An 18,799-nucleotide genomic window follows, 5' to 3' on the forward strand; every position below is an offset into this window, starting at 1 on the left:
AATGTAGAAGTGGGGTGATGACAAACTCATTGTGGGTGATGATCAATTCTGTTTGGTGTCAGAAAGGTGAACTGAGGAGAAGGCAGCACACCTCAAGGTGAAGACCAAAATTCAACCTCACACCAAAATCCAATTTTTGGAATCTCGTCATCAGAATCTGTTGAGACCTTGGCACGAATCTGCTCCTCATTTAAAGTGTGAGTGCGGGAGACTCGGTTTTTTTCCATAGGAGCCGTGGCAAGTCTGACGAGAGCGGGGGTGAGGCGGGAGTCAGCATGAAAAGGAATAAATCCCTCCTGGCAGAGGACCAGACTGGAGGGTAAAGCAGCGGCCAGGTACATATTTGACCACCACTTGACACATATTTGACCACCACTTGACACATATTTGACCACCACTTGACACATATCTGACCACCACTTGACACATATTTGACTACCACTTGACACGTATTTGACCACCACTTGAGACGTATTTGACCAGCACTTGACACGTATTTGACCACCACTTGACATGTATTTGACCACCACTTGACATATATTTACCACCACTTGACACGTATGTGACCACCACTTGACACATATTTACCACCACTTGACACGTATTTGACCACCGCTTGACATGTATTTGACCACTACTTGACACATATTTGACCACCACTTGACAAGTATTTGACAACCACTTGACACATATTTGACCACCACTTGACACATATTTGACCACCACTTGACACATATTTGACCACCACTTGACACGTATTTGACCACCGCTTGACACATATTTTACCACTACTTGACACATATTTACCACCACTTGACACATATTTGACCACCACTTGACACGTATTTGACCACCTCTTGACATGTAGTTGACCACCACTTGACACGTATTTGACCACCACTTGACACGTATTTTACCACCACTTGACACATCTTTGACAACCACTTGACACGTATTTGACCACCACTTGAGACATATTTGACCACCACTTGACACAAATTTGACCACCACTTGACACAAATTTGACCACCACTTGACACATATTTGACCACCACTTGAGATGTATTTGACCACCATTTGGCCACCTCATAACACGTATTTGAACACCATTTGACCACCATTTGACACGTATTTGACCAGCACTTGAGACGTATTGACCACCATTTGACACATATTTGACCACCACTTGACACGTATTTGACCACTGCTTGACACATATTTTACCACTACTTGACACATATTTGACCACCACTTGACACATATTTGACCACCACTTGACACGTATTTGACCACCACTTGACACATATTTGACCACCACTTGACACATATTTGACCACCACTAGACACATACTTGCCACCACTTGACACATATTTACCACCACTTGACACATATTTTACCACCACTTGACACGTATTTGACCACCACTTGACAAGTATTTGCCACCACTTGACACGTATTTACCACCACTTGACACGTATTTGACCACCACTTGACACATATTTGACCACCACTTGACACGTATTTGACCACCTCTTGACACATATTTGACCACCACTTGACAAGTATTTGACCACCACTTGACACGTATTTGACCACCACTTGACACATATTTGACCACCTCTTGACACATATTTGACCACCACTTGACAAGTATTTGACCACCACTTGACACGTATTTGACCACCACTTGACACATATTTGACCACCTCTTGACACATATTTGACCACCACTTGACAAGTATTTGACCACCACTTGACACGTATTTGACCACCACTTGACACATATTTTCCACCACTTGACACGTATTTGACCACCGCTTGACATGTATTTGACCACTATTTGACACATATTTGACCACCACATGACATGTATTTGACCACTACTTGACACATATTTGACCACCACTTGACAAGTATTTGACAACCACTTGACACATATTTGACCACCACTTGACACATATTTGACCACCACTTGACACATATTTGACCACCACTTGACACGTATTTGACCACCGCTTGACACATATTTTACCACTACTTGACACATATTTACCACCACTTGGGACATATTTGACCACCACTTGACACACATTTGACCACCACTTGACACAAATTTGACCACCACTTGACACGTATTTGACCACCACTTGAGACGCATTTGACCACCATTTGGCCACCTCATGACATGTATTTGACCACCATTTGACCACCATTTGACACGTATTTGACCAGCACTTGAGACGTATTGACCACCATTTGACACATATTTGACCACCACTTGACAGGTATTTGACCACTGCTTGACACATATTTTACCACTACTTGACACATATTTGACCACCACTTGACACATATTTGACCACCACTTGACACGTATTTGACCACCACTTGACACATATTTGACCACCACTTGACACATATTTGACCACCACTTGACACATACTTGCCACCACTTGACACATATTTACCACCACTTGACACATATTTTACCACCACTTGACACGTATTTGACCACCACTTGACAAGTATTTGCCACCACTTGACACGTATTTACCACCACTTGACACGTATTTGACCACCACTTGACACATATTTGACCACCACTTGACACGTATTTGACCACCTCTTGACACATATTTGACCACCACTTGACAAGTATTTGACCACCACTTGACACGTATTTGACCACCACTTGACACATATTTGACCACCTCTTGACACATATTTGACCACCACTTGACAAGTATTTGACCACCACTTGACACGTATTTGACCACCACTTGACACATATTTGACCACCTCTTGACACATATTTGACCACCACTTGACAAGTATTTGACCACCACTTGACACGTATTTGACCACCACTTGACACATATTTTCCACCACTTGACACGTATTTGACCACCGCTTGACATGTATTTGACCACTATTTGACACATATTTGACCACCACTTGACAAGTATTTGACAACCACTTGACACGTATTTGACCACCGCTTGACATGTATTTGACCACTACTTGACACATATTTGACCACCACTTGACAAGTATTTGACAACCACTTGACACATATTTGACCACCACTTGACACATATTTGACCACCACTTGACACATATTTGACCACCACTTGACACGTATTTGACCACCGCTTGACACATATTTTACCACTACTTGACACATATTTACCACCACTTGGGACATATTTGACCACCACTTGACACAAATTTGACCACCACTTGACACAAATTTGACCACCACTTGAGACGCATTTGACCACCATTTGGCCACCTCATGACACGTATTTGAACACCATTTGACCACCATTTGACACGTATTTGACCAGCACTTGAGACTTATTGACCACCATTTGACACATACTTGACCACCACTTAACACGTATTTGACCACTGCTTGACACATATTTTACCACTACTCGACACATATTTGACCACCACTTGACACATATTTGACCACCACTTGACACGTATTTGACCACCACTTGACACATATTTGACCACCACTTGACACATATTTGACCACCACTTGACACATACTTGCCACCACTTGACACATATTTACCACCACTTGACACATATTTGACCACTGCTTGACACATATTTTACCACCACTTGACACATATTTGACCACCACTTGACCTATATTTGACTACCACTTGACACATACTTGCCACCACTTGACACATATTTACCACCACTTGACACATATTTGACCACCACTTGACACATATTTGACCACCACTTGACACATATTTTACCACCACTTGACACGTATTTGACCACCACTTGACACGTATTTACCACCACTTGACACATATTTGACCACCACTTAGCACATATTTGACCACCATTCGACATGTATTTGACCACCATTTGACACGTATTTGACCACCACTTGAGACATATTTGACTACCACTTGAAAGCCGCGGCCAGGAGGGCTGCCTCGCTTTTTAATATCACCATCATGTCCACAAGACAAAGCCATGGAAGCAGAACCCTCAAATGGGATACTGGATCAGCGGAGTTGATTCAATCTGACAAAGTGTGTCACATGACAGACGATTTAGTGTCAGTGCTGCCTCGGAGTTAGCAGCAATGACAATGCAAGTGTGCAAACTAATAGCGTCAATATTAGCCCGGCGGCTCCTCCAACATTCATGAGTTCCTGGGTTCTCGTTACCCCACCGAGGCCTGTTAGATTTCTTTGCATGATTGGGCGTGCTCGCTCTCACAGCGTCTGTCGTGCCAGATCGCTCCGGCGTCTTTGCCAGGATGTTCTCCGTCGACAGATCCCCAGGCGCGGGAGCCAGACGCACGACGGCTTTCATCATCGGGGCCGCTTGATCTGGACTCAAACAGGAGATGGACGCAAATGTGCTCACACGGCTGCCTCCAGCAAACACTTCAGGCTGCCTCGCTGGTTTATTGGATTCAATCCTGGTGACGATGAGTCATCATCACTTATATATCATTCATTTACAGGCCATAACATTAGGTACACACTTACCTCATGACATCCCAACGCATTACAACACAGTGGTACCTCGACTTAAGAGCTAATTGTTATGTTTTGAATAGGTCATGTTAGGATTGTTACACTCTTTTTCAGACTATAAGGCGCACTTAAAATCTTTTCATTTTCTCAAAACTCCGCAGTGCGCCTTATAACCCGGCGCGCCTAATGTACAGGATAATTCTGGTTGTGCTTACCGACCTCGAAGCTATTTTATTTGGTGCATGTGTAATGATAAGTGCACCAACTGACAGCATCTATCAACTGTATGTGGCTGTTCACTCACTGTGCACATATTGTTGATTCTGAAGGCAGATTTGGTACAGCATGGCAACATAAGCTAGCAGAATTCTGATTGGATAGAAAGTCAAAGTAAAAACAACAGCAGTGGAAGGAGCATAACATGACATGAAGACAGTATCAATACTTTTACATATTTAGGGAAAGTCATTGACTTTTATCTTTAATTATGATGATGATGATCCATGGTTATGTTATTCCAGCAGAGAAGACCACCACTGGATGATTTTCTGACTGAACATCGGCCAAATTGAAACAAATGCTCCTGACATTTGTTTATTAGGAGAGAAGATGGCGTCCACAAATGTAGTTCTCCCTCCACCTCTAATCTGTTCCTTTTTGGAAATGATGCCAGCGAGTGCTGAACTATCATTTTGTCCAATTGGCTTGTTTTTTCCGCAGCCTGCAGACACAAACGCACACGAGCTGTGGAAGCAGATGTTCAAAACATCTCCACGACTACTCAAGATTCACCAGCAGCACCCGGGAATTACAATCAGAAGACTTGCCAACTTATGAAAGGACGGCGCAGGGTTTGAATCCCAAACATTGCAACTCTACGACATGCCCATCGAGCTACACAAACCTGTGTGTGTGTGTGTGTGTGTGTGTGTGTGTGTGTGTGTGTGTGTGTGTGTGTGTGTGTGTGTGTGTGTGTGTGTGTGTGTGTGTGTGTGTGTGTACATGAAGTCAAGTGAGGTAAAGCCCAGTGAGACACACATCATCAGTAAGTGTCAGTGTGACCACATTGTTTGCATGAAAACCACTTGACACGTATTTGACCACCACTTGACACGTATTTGACCACCACTTGACACGTATTTGACCACCACTTGACACGTATTTGACCACCACTTGAGACGTATTTGACCACCACTTGAGACGTATTTGTCCACCACTTGACACGTATTTGACCACCACTTGACACGTATTTGACCACCACTTGACACGTATTTGACCACCACTTGACACGTATTTGACATGTATTTGACCACCATATGACAGGTATTTGACCACCATTTGACAGGTATTTGACCACCACTTGAGACGTATTTGACCACCACTTGAGACGTATTTGACCACCACTTGACACATATTTGACCACCACTTGACACGTATTTGACCACCACTTGACACGTATTTGACATGTATTTGACCACCATTTGACACATATTTGACCACCACTTGAGACGTATTTGACCACCATTTGAGACGTATTTGACCACCACTTGACACATATTTGACCACCACTTGACACGTATTTGACCACCACTTGACACGTATTTGACCACCACTTGAGATGCATTTGGCCACCACATGACGCATATTTGACCACCATTTGACACATATTTGACCACCACTTGACACGCATTTGACCACCACTTGACACATATTTGACCACCACTTGACACTTATTTGACCACCACTTGACACATATTTGACCACCACTTGACACATATTTGACCACCACTTGACACATATTTGACCACCACTTGACACGTATTTGACTACCACTTGACACGTATTTGACCACCACTTGACACGTATTTGACCACCACTTGACCCGTGTTTGACCACCATTTGACATGTATTTGACCACCATTTGACACATATTTGACCACCACTTGAGACGCATTTGACCACCATTTGGCCACCACATGACACGTATTTGCCACCATTTGACACATATTTACCACCACTTGACACGTATTTGACTACCACTTGACATGTATTTGACCACCACTAGACACATATTTACCAACACTTGACACGTATTTGACCACCACTTGACACATATTAGACCACCACTTGAGATGTAGTTGACCACCATTCGACATGTATTTGACCACCACTTGACACGTATTTGACCACCACTTGACACGTATTTGACCACCACTTGACACATATTTGACCACCACTTGACACGTAATTGACCACCACTTGACACGTATTTGACCACCATTTGACACATATTTGACAACCACTTGACACGTATTTGACCACCACTTGACACGTATTTGACCACCTCTTGACACGTATTCGACCACCACTTGACACGTATTTGACCACCACTTGACACGTATTTGACCACCACTGGACACGTATTTGACCATCACTTGACACATATTTGACCACCACTTGACACATACTTGACCACCACTTGACACGTATTTCACCACCACTTGACACATATTTGTTGTATTGTTGGCGCTTTTTGGATGTTTTTTTCAGTGGGTCTCATGGGCGCAACAGATGCATTGACTCACATTAGCCTCATTGTACGCTGACTTTTGTTTACGCTTATTTACGAGTTAAAATGCATTAAAAAACGACATATGTGTTTTTGTCTCTCATATAGACTGTAAATGACAGGCACATTTCCAAAATAGCACAGCTCTAATTCAAAGCAAAACAAACACACAACATTAAAAAAAAAATGCCTGCAACTGCTTTGTGGCATGACAAAGTTTGGGGGCCACTAACTGAAAAAGACTGCAGTTAATTCAAGGTTTTAACAGATTATTTCCAAAACTTCCTGTGTTGTTTTGTGATCCTCAATTTGATGGAAAAAATAGTAAAGGTTTGATCCAGAACCAATGCTGGTAACAATCCTAATAGAAGACTAGTCATGCATGTTAAAGGCATCAATGGCTATAGTCTGTCAGATGATTATCTTTCTTTCACACTCTCCTCACACAAGAGAATTACATGCTGAATGTAGGTCAGTCCTGCAGAGAGATGTAAAAGTGAATAGTAAATGAAAACCCTTTCCAAAGGCTAAACTACAGAGTGAGAAAAAGCATGTTTTTACACTTGTGTTGCCTCATAGTCCAACCTCGCATTGAAATTCAAGTGCTGTCCTGCCCGCTCCTCATCCTATTCCCTCCAATCCCTACCTGTCCACCTCAAGGGGGATGAGGACTGTTAAATAGATGGATAAATAGATGGCAACACAGTACCTGAGCACTTCTCCAAATCAGCAGTGACGTCTCCTCCTCCAGCAGCATTGCACCGCTCAATTATTGGTCATCATGTCGCCCAAGTACCGAGGCCGGTAGCGGCGAGGGAGAGCCAAGGTTGCCACAGAGGACAGGGGCTCATCTGTAGGCCCCACACCACAGTGGGAACACAAGACAGACATCAGCCCGACATATTTCTGGCCATTCACACGCCTGCCATCCCTTCTTACTGCAACAATATGACATACTCTTCAAATAAAAGAGGCTGGTGTAGTAACATGTTCAAGTAAAAGTAGAGTTGTATTGATCTAAAAGTCTACTCATGTGAAAGTCACTATACACTCAGGGTAAAAGTTGCTGTTGTGGATGCTGCTGGGGTCCTCCATCCATCCATCCATCCATTTTCTACCGCTTATTCCCTTCCGGGTCGCGGGGGGCGCTGGAGCCTATCTCAGCTACAATCGGGCGGAAGGCGGGGTACACCTTGGACAAGTCGCCACCTCATCGCAGGGACAACACAGATAGACAGACAACATTCACACTCACATTCACACACTTGGGCCAATTTAGTGTTGCCAATCAACCTATCCCCAGGTGCATGTCTTTGGAGGTGGGAGGAAGCCGGAGTACCCGGAGGGAACCCACGCGGTCACGGGGAGAACATGCAAACGCCACACTCATGACCTTCGTATTGTGAGGCAGACGCACTAACCCCTCCTCCACCGTGCTGCCCCTGCTGGGGCCCTATTTAATATTATTATTATTTATTTATTTATGTATTTATTTATTTATTTATTTATAATTGTATTTATTTATTATTATTAATATTAATATTTATAATATTATTTACAGTATTTTTTTAGTGTAGAAAACGGTGATCATGAATTAAAATGCATTATATTTATATAAAATCTAAAGCCATGTGATTATTATATTGCTCTTTATTTTGGTTTAAGCCTTATACGACGTTTACAAAGCAATTAGCTATCTGCTGCCACTTACTGATATGGAAGAGTATTACACGGTTGCTCTGCCGAGCTCTCGGCAGCACCGACACTCAACAACGGCACTTTATTTGCAGATTACTGGTTTGCATAAAATATTTTTAACCCAAATAGGTGAAATTGCTGTATATCACGGCACACACAGTGGTTGAAAAACACTGACTTATAGCAAATAAGAATATTCTATTACTGTTAAGCAAACTATGAATAATAAAACATGTGTCCTTTATCATAGCTGCACGTATGACAAAAAAAGCGCGTGAAAATCAGTGGTATTCAGTGGGGAAAGATTAATTAAATGAGCTGACCGTTCATTGCTCCTGCCAAATGAATTGCACTGAGTGGAGCGGATCACCACTCCAAGATGGCGGCCCCGCGTCTCGTCAGCGCCAGTAGGCAGTAGCGCTCCATGCTGAAATGGGTAAGGATTTCGAGCTTGTGAACTGCTGTCTCCGCAGCAGCAGGGGGCGCTAATGCGCCATGAAGCTGGATGGCCACCCGCCGAACACACGAAGGGGGCGCTAATGCGCCACGAAGCTGGATGGCCACCCGCCTAACACACGAAGAAGAAAAAGCAGCCTGGTTAGTTCGGTGTTCGAGAGCGCACTTTGTGTGTGACAGCGCCATGGATGTTGCCCACATTTGCTTTCTGTGTTCTTTATTTGTATGCAACTACGCTGCTTCGCCGCCCAACTTCGTGCTCGTTTTCGCCGATGATTTGGGTTTCGGCGACCTGGGTTGTTACGGACATCCTAGCTCTTTGACCCCCAACCTGGACCGACTGGCGGCGAGGGGGCTCCGCTTTACGAACTTCTACAGCACCAGTCCTGTCTGTAGTCCGTCCAGGTAACTATGTTGTGTATAACCTACTGCGGCTCATTTGGTTACCTCATTTACATTTATAATGGTCGATTTTTTTAAATCAAAGTAATAAATATAGTACAGTCAGATCGAGATGTGACCAATCTAAGTCTAAGACTAGATGTGACCAATGTAAGTCAAAGACTACATCTGACCAAGCTAAGACTAGACGTGACCAAACTTTGTCTGTGACTAGATGTGACCAGACTAGATGTGACCAATCTAAGTCTAAGACTAGATGTGACCAACTAAGGCTATGACTAGATGTAACAATCTAAGTCTATGACTAGATCTGACCAATCTAAGTCTAAGACTAGATGTGACCAAACTAATTCTAAGACTAGATGTGACCAAACTACGTGTAAGACTAGATGTGACCAAACTAAGTCTAATACTAGATCTGACCAATCTAAGACTAGATGTGACCAAACTGTCTAAGACTAGATGTGACCAAACTGATTCTGTGACTAGATGTGACCAATCTAAGTCTATGACTAGATGTAACAATCTAAGTCTATGACTAGATCTGACCAATTTAAGTCTAAGACTAGATGTGACCAAACTAATTCTAAGACTAGATGTGACCAGTCTAAGACTAGATGTGACCAAACTAAGTCTAATACTAGATCTGACCAATCTAAGACTAGATGTGACCAAACTGTCTAAGACTAGATGTGACCAAATTGATTCTGTAACTAGATGTGACCAATCTAAGTCTATGACTAGATGTAACAATCTAAGTCTATGACTAGATATGACCAATTTAAGTCTAAGACTAGATGTGACCAAACTAAGTCTAATACTAGATCTGACCAATCTAAGACTAGATGTGACCAAACTGTCTAAGACTAGATGTGACCAAACTGATTCTGTGACTAGATGTGACCAATCTAAGTCTATGACTAGATGTAGCAATCTAAGTCTATGTCTAGATCTGACCAATTTAAGTCTAAGACTAGATGTGACCAAACTAAGTCTAATACTAGATCTGACCAATCTAAGAGTAGATGTGACCAAACTGTCTAAGACTAGATGTGACCAAACTGATTCTGTGACTAGATGTGACCAATCTAAGTCTATGACTAGATGTAACAATCTAAGTCTATGACTAGATCTGACCAATTTAAGTCTAAGACTAGATGTGACCAAACTAAGTCTAAGACTAGATGTGACCAAACTAAGTCTAAGACTAGATGTGACCAAACTAAGTCTAAGACTAGATGTGACCAAACTAAGTCTAATACTAGATCTGACCAATCTAAGACTAGATGTGACCAAACTAAGTCTAATACTAGATCTGACCAATCTAAGACTAGATGTGACCAAACTGTCTAAGACTAGATGTGACCAAACTGATTCTGGGACTAGATGTGACCAATCTAAGTCTATGACTAGATGTAACAATCTAAGTCTATGACTAGATCTGACCAATTTAAGTCTAAGACTAGATGTGACCAAACTAAGTCCAAGACTAGATCTGACCAACCTAAGTCTAAAACTAGATGTGACCAAACTAAGTCTAAGACTAGATGTGACCAAACTAAGTCTAAGACTAGATGTGACCAAACTAAGTCTAATACTAGATCTGACCAATCTAAGACTAGATGTGACCAAACTGTCTAAGACTAGATGTGACCAAACTGATTCTGGGACTAGATGTGACCAAACTGATTCTGGGACTAGATGTGACCAATCTAAGTCTATGACTAGATGTAACAATCTAAGTCTATGACTAGATCTGACCAATTTAAGTCTAAGACTAGATGTGACCAAACTAAGTCCAAGACTAGATCTGACCAACCTAAGTCTAAAACTAGATGTGACCAAACTAAGTCTAAGACTAGATGTGACCAAACTAAGTCTAAGACTAGATGTGACCAAACTAAGTCTAAGACTAGATGTGACCAAACTAATTCTAAGACTAGATGTGACCAAACTAAGTCTAAGACTAGATGTGACCAAACTAAGTCTAATACTAGATCTGACCAATCTAAGACTAGATGTGACCAAACTGATTCTGTGACTAGATGTGACCAATCTAAGTATATGACTAGATGTAACAATCTAAGTCTATGACTAGATCTGACCAATTTAAGTCTAAGACTAGATGTGACCAAACTAAGTCCAAGACTAGATCTGACCAACCTAAGTCTAAAACTAGATGTGACCAAACTAAGTCAAAGACTAGATGTGACCAATCTAAGTCTAATACTAGATGTGACCAATCTAAGTCTAAGACTAGATGTGACCAAACTAATTCTAAGACTAGATCTGACCAACCTAAGTTTAAAACTAGATGTGACCAAACTAAGTCAAAGACTAGATGTGACCAATCTAAGTCTAATACTAGATCTGACCAATCTAAGACTAGATGTGACCAACTAAGGCTATGACTAGATGTAACAATCTAAGTCTATGACTAGATTTGACCAATCTAAGTCTAAGACTAGATGTGACCAAACTAATTCTAAGACTAGATGTGACCAATCTAAGTCTAAGACTAGATGTGACCAAACTAAGTCTAAGACTAGATGTGACCAATCTAAGACTAGATGTGACAAAACTGTCTAAGACTAGATGTGACCAAACTGATTCTGTGACTAGATGTGACCAATCTAAGTCTATGACTAGATGCAACAATCTAAGTCTATGACTAGATCTGACCAATTTAAGTCTAAGACTAGATGTGACCAAACTAATTCTAAGACTAGATGTGACCAATCTAAGTCTAAGACTAGATGTGACCAAACTAAGTCTAATACTAGATCTGACCAATCTAAGACTAGATGTGACCAAACTGTCTAAGACTAGATGTGACCAAATTGATTCTGTAACTAGATGTGACCAATCTAAGTCTATGACTAGATGTAACAATCTAAGTCTATGACTAGATATGACCAATTTAAGTCTAAGACTAGATGTGACCAAACTAAGTCTAATACTAGATCTGACCAATCTAAGACTAGATGTGACCAAACTGTCTAAGACTAGATGTGACCAAACTGATTCTGTGACTAGATGTGACCAATCTAAGTCTATGACTAGATGTAGCAATCTAAGTCTATGTCTAGATCTGACCAATTTAAGTCTAAGACTAGATGTGACCAAACTAAGTCTAATACTAGATCTGACCAATCTAAGAGTAGATGTGACCAAACTGTCTAAGACTAGATGTGACCAAACTGATTCTGTGACTAGATGTGACCAATCTAAGTCTATGACTAGATGTAACAATCTAAGTCTATGAGTAGATCTGACCAATTTAAGTCTAAGACTAGATGTGACCAAACTAAGTCTAAGACTAGATGTGACCAAACTAAGTCTAAGACTAGATGTGACCAAACTAAGTCTAAGACTAGATGTGACCAAACTAAGTCTAATACTAGATCTGACCAATCTAAGACTAGATGTGACCAAACTAAGTCTAATACTAGATCTGACCAATCTAAGACTAGATGTGACCAAACTGTCTAAGACTAGATGTGACCAAACTGATTCTGGGACTAGATGTGACCAATCTAAGTCTATGACTAGATGTAACAATCTAAGTCTATGACTAGATCTGACCAATTTAAGTCTAAGACTAGATGTGACCAAACTAAGTCCAAGACTAGTTCTGACCAACCTAAGTCTAAAACTAGATGTGACCAAACTAAGTCTAAGACTAGATGTGACCAAACTAAGTCTAATACTAGATCTGACCAATCTAAGACTAGATGTGACCAAACTGTCTAAGACTAGATGTGACCAAACTGATTCTGTGACTAGATGTGACCAATCTAAGTCTCTGACTAGATGTAACAATCTAAGTCTATGACTAGATCTGACCAATTTAAGTCGAAGACTAGATGTGACCAAACTAAGTCCAAGACTTGATCTGACCAACCTAAGTCTAAAACTAGATGTGACCAAACTAAGTCTAAGACTAAATGTGACCAAACTAAGTCTAAGACTAGATGTGACCAAACTAAGTCTAATACTAGATGTGACCAATCTAAGACTAGATGTGACCAAACTGATTCTGTGACTAGATGTGACCAAACTATTTCTATGACTAGATGTAACAATCTAAGTCTATGACTAGATCTGACCAATTTAAGTCTAAGACTAGATGTGACCAAACTAAGTCCAAGACTAGATCTGACCAACCAAAGTCTAAAACTAGATGTGACCTAACTATGTCTAAGACTAGATGCGACCAAACTAAGTCTAAGACTAGATGTGACCAAACTAAGTCTAAGACTAGATGTGACCAAACTAAGTCTAAAACTAGATGTGACCAATCTAAGACTAGATGGGACCAAACTAATTCTGTGACTAGATGTGACCAAACTAATTCTAAGACTAGATGTGACCAATCTAAGTCTATGACTAGATGTAACAATCTAAGTCTGTAACTAGATCTGACCAATTTAAGTCTAAGACTAGATGTGACCAAACTAAGTCCAAGACTAGATCTGACCAACCTAAGTCTAAAACTAGATGTGACCTAACTAAGTCTAAGACTAGATGTGACCAAACTAAGTCTAAGACTAGATGTGACCAAACTAAGTCTAAGACTAGATGTGACCAAACTAATTCTAAGACTAGATGTGACCAATCTAAGTCTATGACTAGATGTAACAATCTAAGTCTATGACTAGATCTGACCAATTTAAGAGTAAGACTAGATGTGACCTAACTAAGTCCAAGACTTGAACTGACCAACTTAAGTCTAAGACTAGATGTGACCAAACTAAGTCTAAGATTAGATGTGACCAAACTAAGTCTAAGACTAGATGTGACCAATTTAAGTCTAAGACTAGATGTGACCAAACTAAGTCCAAGACTAGAGCTGACCAACCAAAGTCTAAAACTAGATGTGACCTAACTAAGTCTAAGACTAGATGTGACCAAACTAAGTCTAAGACTAGATTTGACCAAACTAAGTCTAAGACTAGATGTGACCAAACTAAGACTAGATGTGACCAATCTAAGTCTATGACTAGATGTAACAATCTAAGTCTATGACTAGATCTGACCAATTTAAGAGTAAGACTAGATGTGACCTAACTAAGTCCAAGACTTGAACTGACCAACTTAAGTCTAAGACTAGATGTGACCAAACTAAGTCTAAGATTAGATGTGACCAAACTAAGTCTAAGACTAGATGTGACCAATTTAAGTCTAAGACTAGATGTGACCAAACTAAGTCCAAGACTAGAGCTGACCAACCAAAGTCTAAAACTAGATGTGACCTAACTAAGTCTAAGACTAGATGTGACCAAACTAAGTCTAAGACTAGATTTGACCAAACTAAGTCTAAGACTAGATGTGACCAAACTAAGTCTAATACTAGATGTGACCAATTTAAGACTAGATGTGACCAAACTAATTCTGTGACTAGATGTGACCAAACTAATTCTAAGACAAGATGTGACCAATTTAAGTCTATGACTAGATGTGACCAATCTAAGTCTAAGACTAGATGTGACCAAACTAAGTCTAAGACTAGATGTGACCAAATTAAGTCTAATACTAGATTTGACCAATCTAAGACTAGATGTGACCAAACTGTCTAAGACTAGATGTGACCAAACTGATTCTGTGACTAGATGTAACAATCTAAGTCTATGACTAGATCTGACCAATTTAAGTCTAAGACTAGATGTGACCAAACTAAGTCTAAGACTAGATGTGACCAAACTAAGTCTAAGACTAGATGTGACCAAACTAAGTCTAAGACTAGATGTGACCAAACTAAGTCTAATACTAGATGTGAACAATCTAAGACTAGATGTGACCAAACTAATTCTGTGACTAGATGTGACCAAACTAATTCTAAGACTAGATGTGACCAATCTAAGTCTGTGACTAGATGTAACAATCTAAGTCTATGACTAGATCTGACCAATTTAAGTCTAAGACTAGATCTGACCAACCAAAGTCTAAAACTAGATGTGACCTAACTAAGTCTAAGACTAGATGTGACCAAACTAAGTCTAAGACTAGATGTGACCAGACTAAGTCTAAGACTAGATGTGACCAAACTAAGTCTAATACTAGATGTGACCAATCTAAGACTAGATGTGACCAAACTAATTCTGTGACTAGATGTGACCAAACTAATTCTAAGACTAGATGTGACCAATTTAAGTGTATGACTAGATGTAACAATCTAAGTCTAAGACTAGATGTGACCAAACTAAGTCCAAGACTAGATCTGACCAACCAAAGTCTAAAACTAGATGTGACCTAACTAAGTCTAAGACTAGATGTGACCAAACTAAGTCTAAGACTAGATGTGACCAAACTAAGTCTAAGACTAGATGTGACCAAACTAAGTCTAATACTAGATGTGACCATCTAAGACTAGATGTGACCAAACTAATTCTGTGACTAGATGTGACCAAACTAAGACTACATCTGACCAATCTAAGACTAGATGTGACCAAACTGTCTGACTAGATGTGACCAATCTAAGTCTTAAGACTAGATGTAACAATCTAAGTCTATGACTAGATGTGACCAAACTAATTCTAAGACCAGATGTGACCAAACTAAGTTAAAGACTAGATGTGACCAATCGATTTTTTTAAAGTCAAAGTACTAGTAGTAGTTTGGTATAGGCTGGGCAGTTCAGTTAAGCTATCCATACACTTAGGTAAAACAGAATCCATCTTATTTGGGTCCCAAATCAACCTTAAGAAAGTCAGTGACTTCACTATAAAAGTGGGTGACATTGTTATCACCAGGAAAGATGAGGTCACCTACCTAGGTTCCATTCTAGAGGCTAATCTTTCCTGTGATAAAATGGCAACCAAGGTAATCAAAAAGGTCAACCAACGAACAAGATTTCTCCACAGAATCTCCTCTCTGGTCAACAAAAGCACCATGAAGATTCTAGTGGGAACTCTCATTCAACCCTTTTTCGACTACGCATGCACCTTCTGGTACCCTAGCACCTCCAAAACCCTCAAATCAAGACTCCAAACATCCCAGAACAAGCTAGTCAGGTTACTTCTAGACCTCCACCCCAGATCACACCTCACTCCTACCCACTTCTCCAAACTGGGCTGACTCAGGGTGGAGGACAGAGTAAAACAACTTGCACTGAGCCTAGTCTATAAAATCCGCTACACCTCCCTGATACCGAAGTACATGTCAAACTACTTCCAGAACGTAAATGACCGCCATAACCACGACACCAGGGGGAGCTCCACAAACCACGTTAAACCCAGATTCCGATCTAACAAAGGTCTTAACTCATTCTCCTTCTATGCCACATCAATATGGAATGCACTCCCAACAGGTGTAAAAGAGAGTGCATCTCTATCCTTCAACACCGCACTAAAAGAACACCTCCAGGCAACTACAACCCTAGCCTAACCCCCTCCCCCTACCACGATCCCACCTCCCCGGATTGTAAATAATCAAATGTAAATACTTGTTGACTGAAGTATGCTGATAGCAACCCAACCTATCCCATACTTGCCAACCCTCCCGATTTTTCTGGGAGACTCCCGAATTTCAGTGCCCCTCCCGAAAATCTCCCGGGGCAACCATTCTCCCGAATTTCTCCCGATTTTCACCCGGACAACAATATTAAGGGCGTGCCGTGATGGCACTGCCTTTAGCGTCCTCTACAACCTGTTGACGCGTCCGCTTTTTCACCATACAAACAGCGTACCGGCCCAGTCACATCTTGTATGCGGCTTCTGCATACACACGAAAGTAACTGCAAGACATACTTGATCAACAGCCATACAGGTCACACTGAGGGTGGCCGTATAAACGACTTTAACACTGTTACAAATATGCGCCACACTGTGAATCCACACCAAACAAAAATGACAAACACATTTGGGGAGAACATCCACACCGTAACACAACATAAACACAACAGAACAAATACCCAGAATCCCTTGCATCCCTAACTCTTCCGGGACGCTACAATATACACCGCCGCTACCACCAACCCCCCCCAGTGTTTCCCACACATTCATTTATTTGTGGCGGCCCGCCACGAAAGAATTACGTCCGCCACAAATGGGTTTTTCGGCTTTTGACTCGCTCGACCGCTCATAAAAGCAATGGGACTCTGTCTGTGAATGTACCTTGTAGTTACAACTCCGGTGCAGTAGGTGGCGGTAGCCTACTATGCATTGTAACTCCGCCAATAGCACTTACTTCCCCTGGTGGGCCAGAAGAAGAAGACGGCGGAGTAAAAGAACGGACCGACCGGATCAAAATACGAGGGTAATATAGGTTGTAGGTAGATAAGTTATAGCTGCATCGCTCGCGGCTCGTCATATATTTAACGTTAATCCGCGATTTCACCGAGCGTTTCACTCACGGTGAGCAGCCTGACGCTGCTTCATTAACACCGCCGCTGTTGTCACGTCACGTGTTACCATACCGACGAGCTAACGTGTCCAGGTTATAACCCTGTTGTCAATAAACACACGTGGAGACGGTGCTTCAGATACTGCATTAATAATGAAGCTAAATTATCCACTGTCCACTGCAGCATGAAAGAATAAAATCTGAGCCAACCAGCTGTTAAAATGTTGTCCAGGTTAATGTTTTGGCCATTAAAGGCCCTTCATTTCAAGATTTCAACTGTGATCGGGCTTTAAACAGGTGGCTGACCTGTTCAGATGGGTGTAACTCAGGGGTGCTCACACTTTTTCTGCAGGCGATCTACTTTTCAATTGATCAAGTCGTGGGGATCTACCTCATTCATATATATAATTTATACTTACTTATTTATGAAATATATGTTTTTGTTAACAAGTTAAAGGTGTTTAATGATAATGCAAGCATGTTTAACACATATAGTTAATATTGTTAATACATTAAAGGTGTTTAATGATAATACAAGTATGTTTAATACATATAGTTAATATTGTTAACAAGTTAAAGGTGTTTAAAGATAATACAAGGATGTTTAACACATATTGTTAATACATTAAAGGTGTTTAATGATAATACAAGTATGTTTAATACATATAGTTAATATTGTTAACAAGTTAAAGGTGCTTAAAGATAATACAAGCATGTTTAACACATATTGTTAATACATTAAAGGTGTTTAATGATAATACAAGTATGTTTAATACATATAGTTAATATTGTTAACAAGTTAAAGGTGTTTAA

The 18,799-nt window shown here is 40.8% G+C and overlaps 1 protein-coding gene across 3 annotated transcripts in view; it reads left to right on the forward strand.

Moving 5' to 3' along the window:
• The first annotated feature begins 9,380 nt into the window (after window positions 1-9,380).
• The window catches only part of arsa (arylsulfatase A), a 61,018-nt gene continuing 51,599 nt past the window's right edge, over window positions 9,381-18,799 (forward strand). For 2 of the 3 annotated variants that reach the window (XM_061969146.2, XM_061969147.2), the window contains exon 1: window positions 9,381-9,646. In XM_061969146.2, the coding sequence (XP_061825130.2) occupies window positions 9,426-9,646 (221 nt within the window). In that variant the 5' untranslated portion in view covers window positions 9,381-9,425. The remainder of the gene's footprint in view (window positions 9,647-18,799) is intronic. The other variant, XM_061969148.2, reaches the window with a different exon arrangement.

The sequence above is a fragment of the Nerophis lumbriciformis genome, linkage group LG08, assembly GCF_033978685.3.
Source record: "Nerophis lumbriciformis linkage group LG08, RoL_Nlum_v2.1, whole genome shotgun sequence".
NCBI lineage: Eukaryota > Metazoa > Chordata > Actinopteri > Syngnathiformes > Syngnathidae > Nerophis > Nerophis lumbriciformis.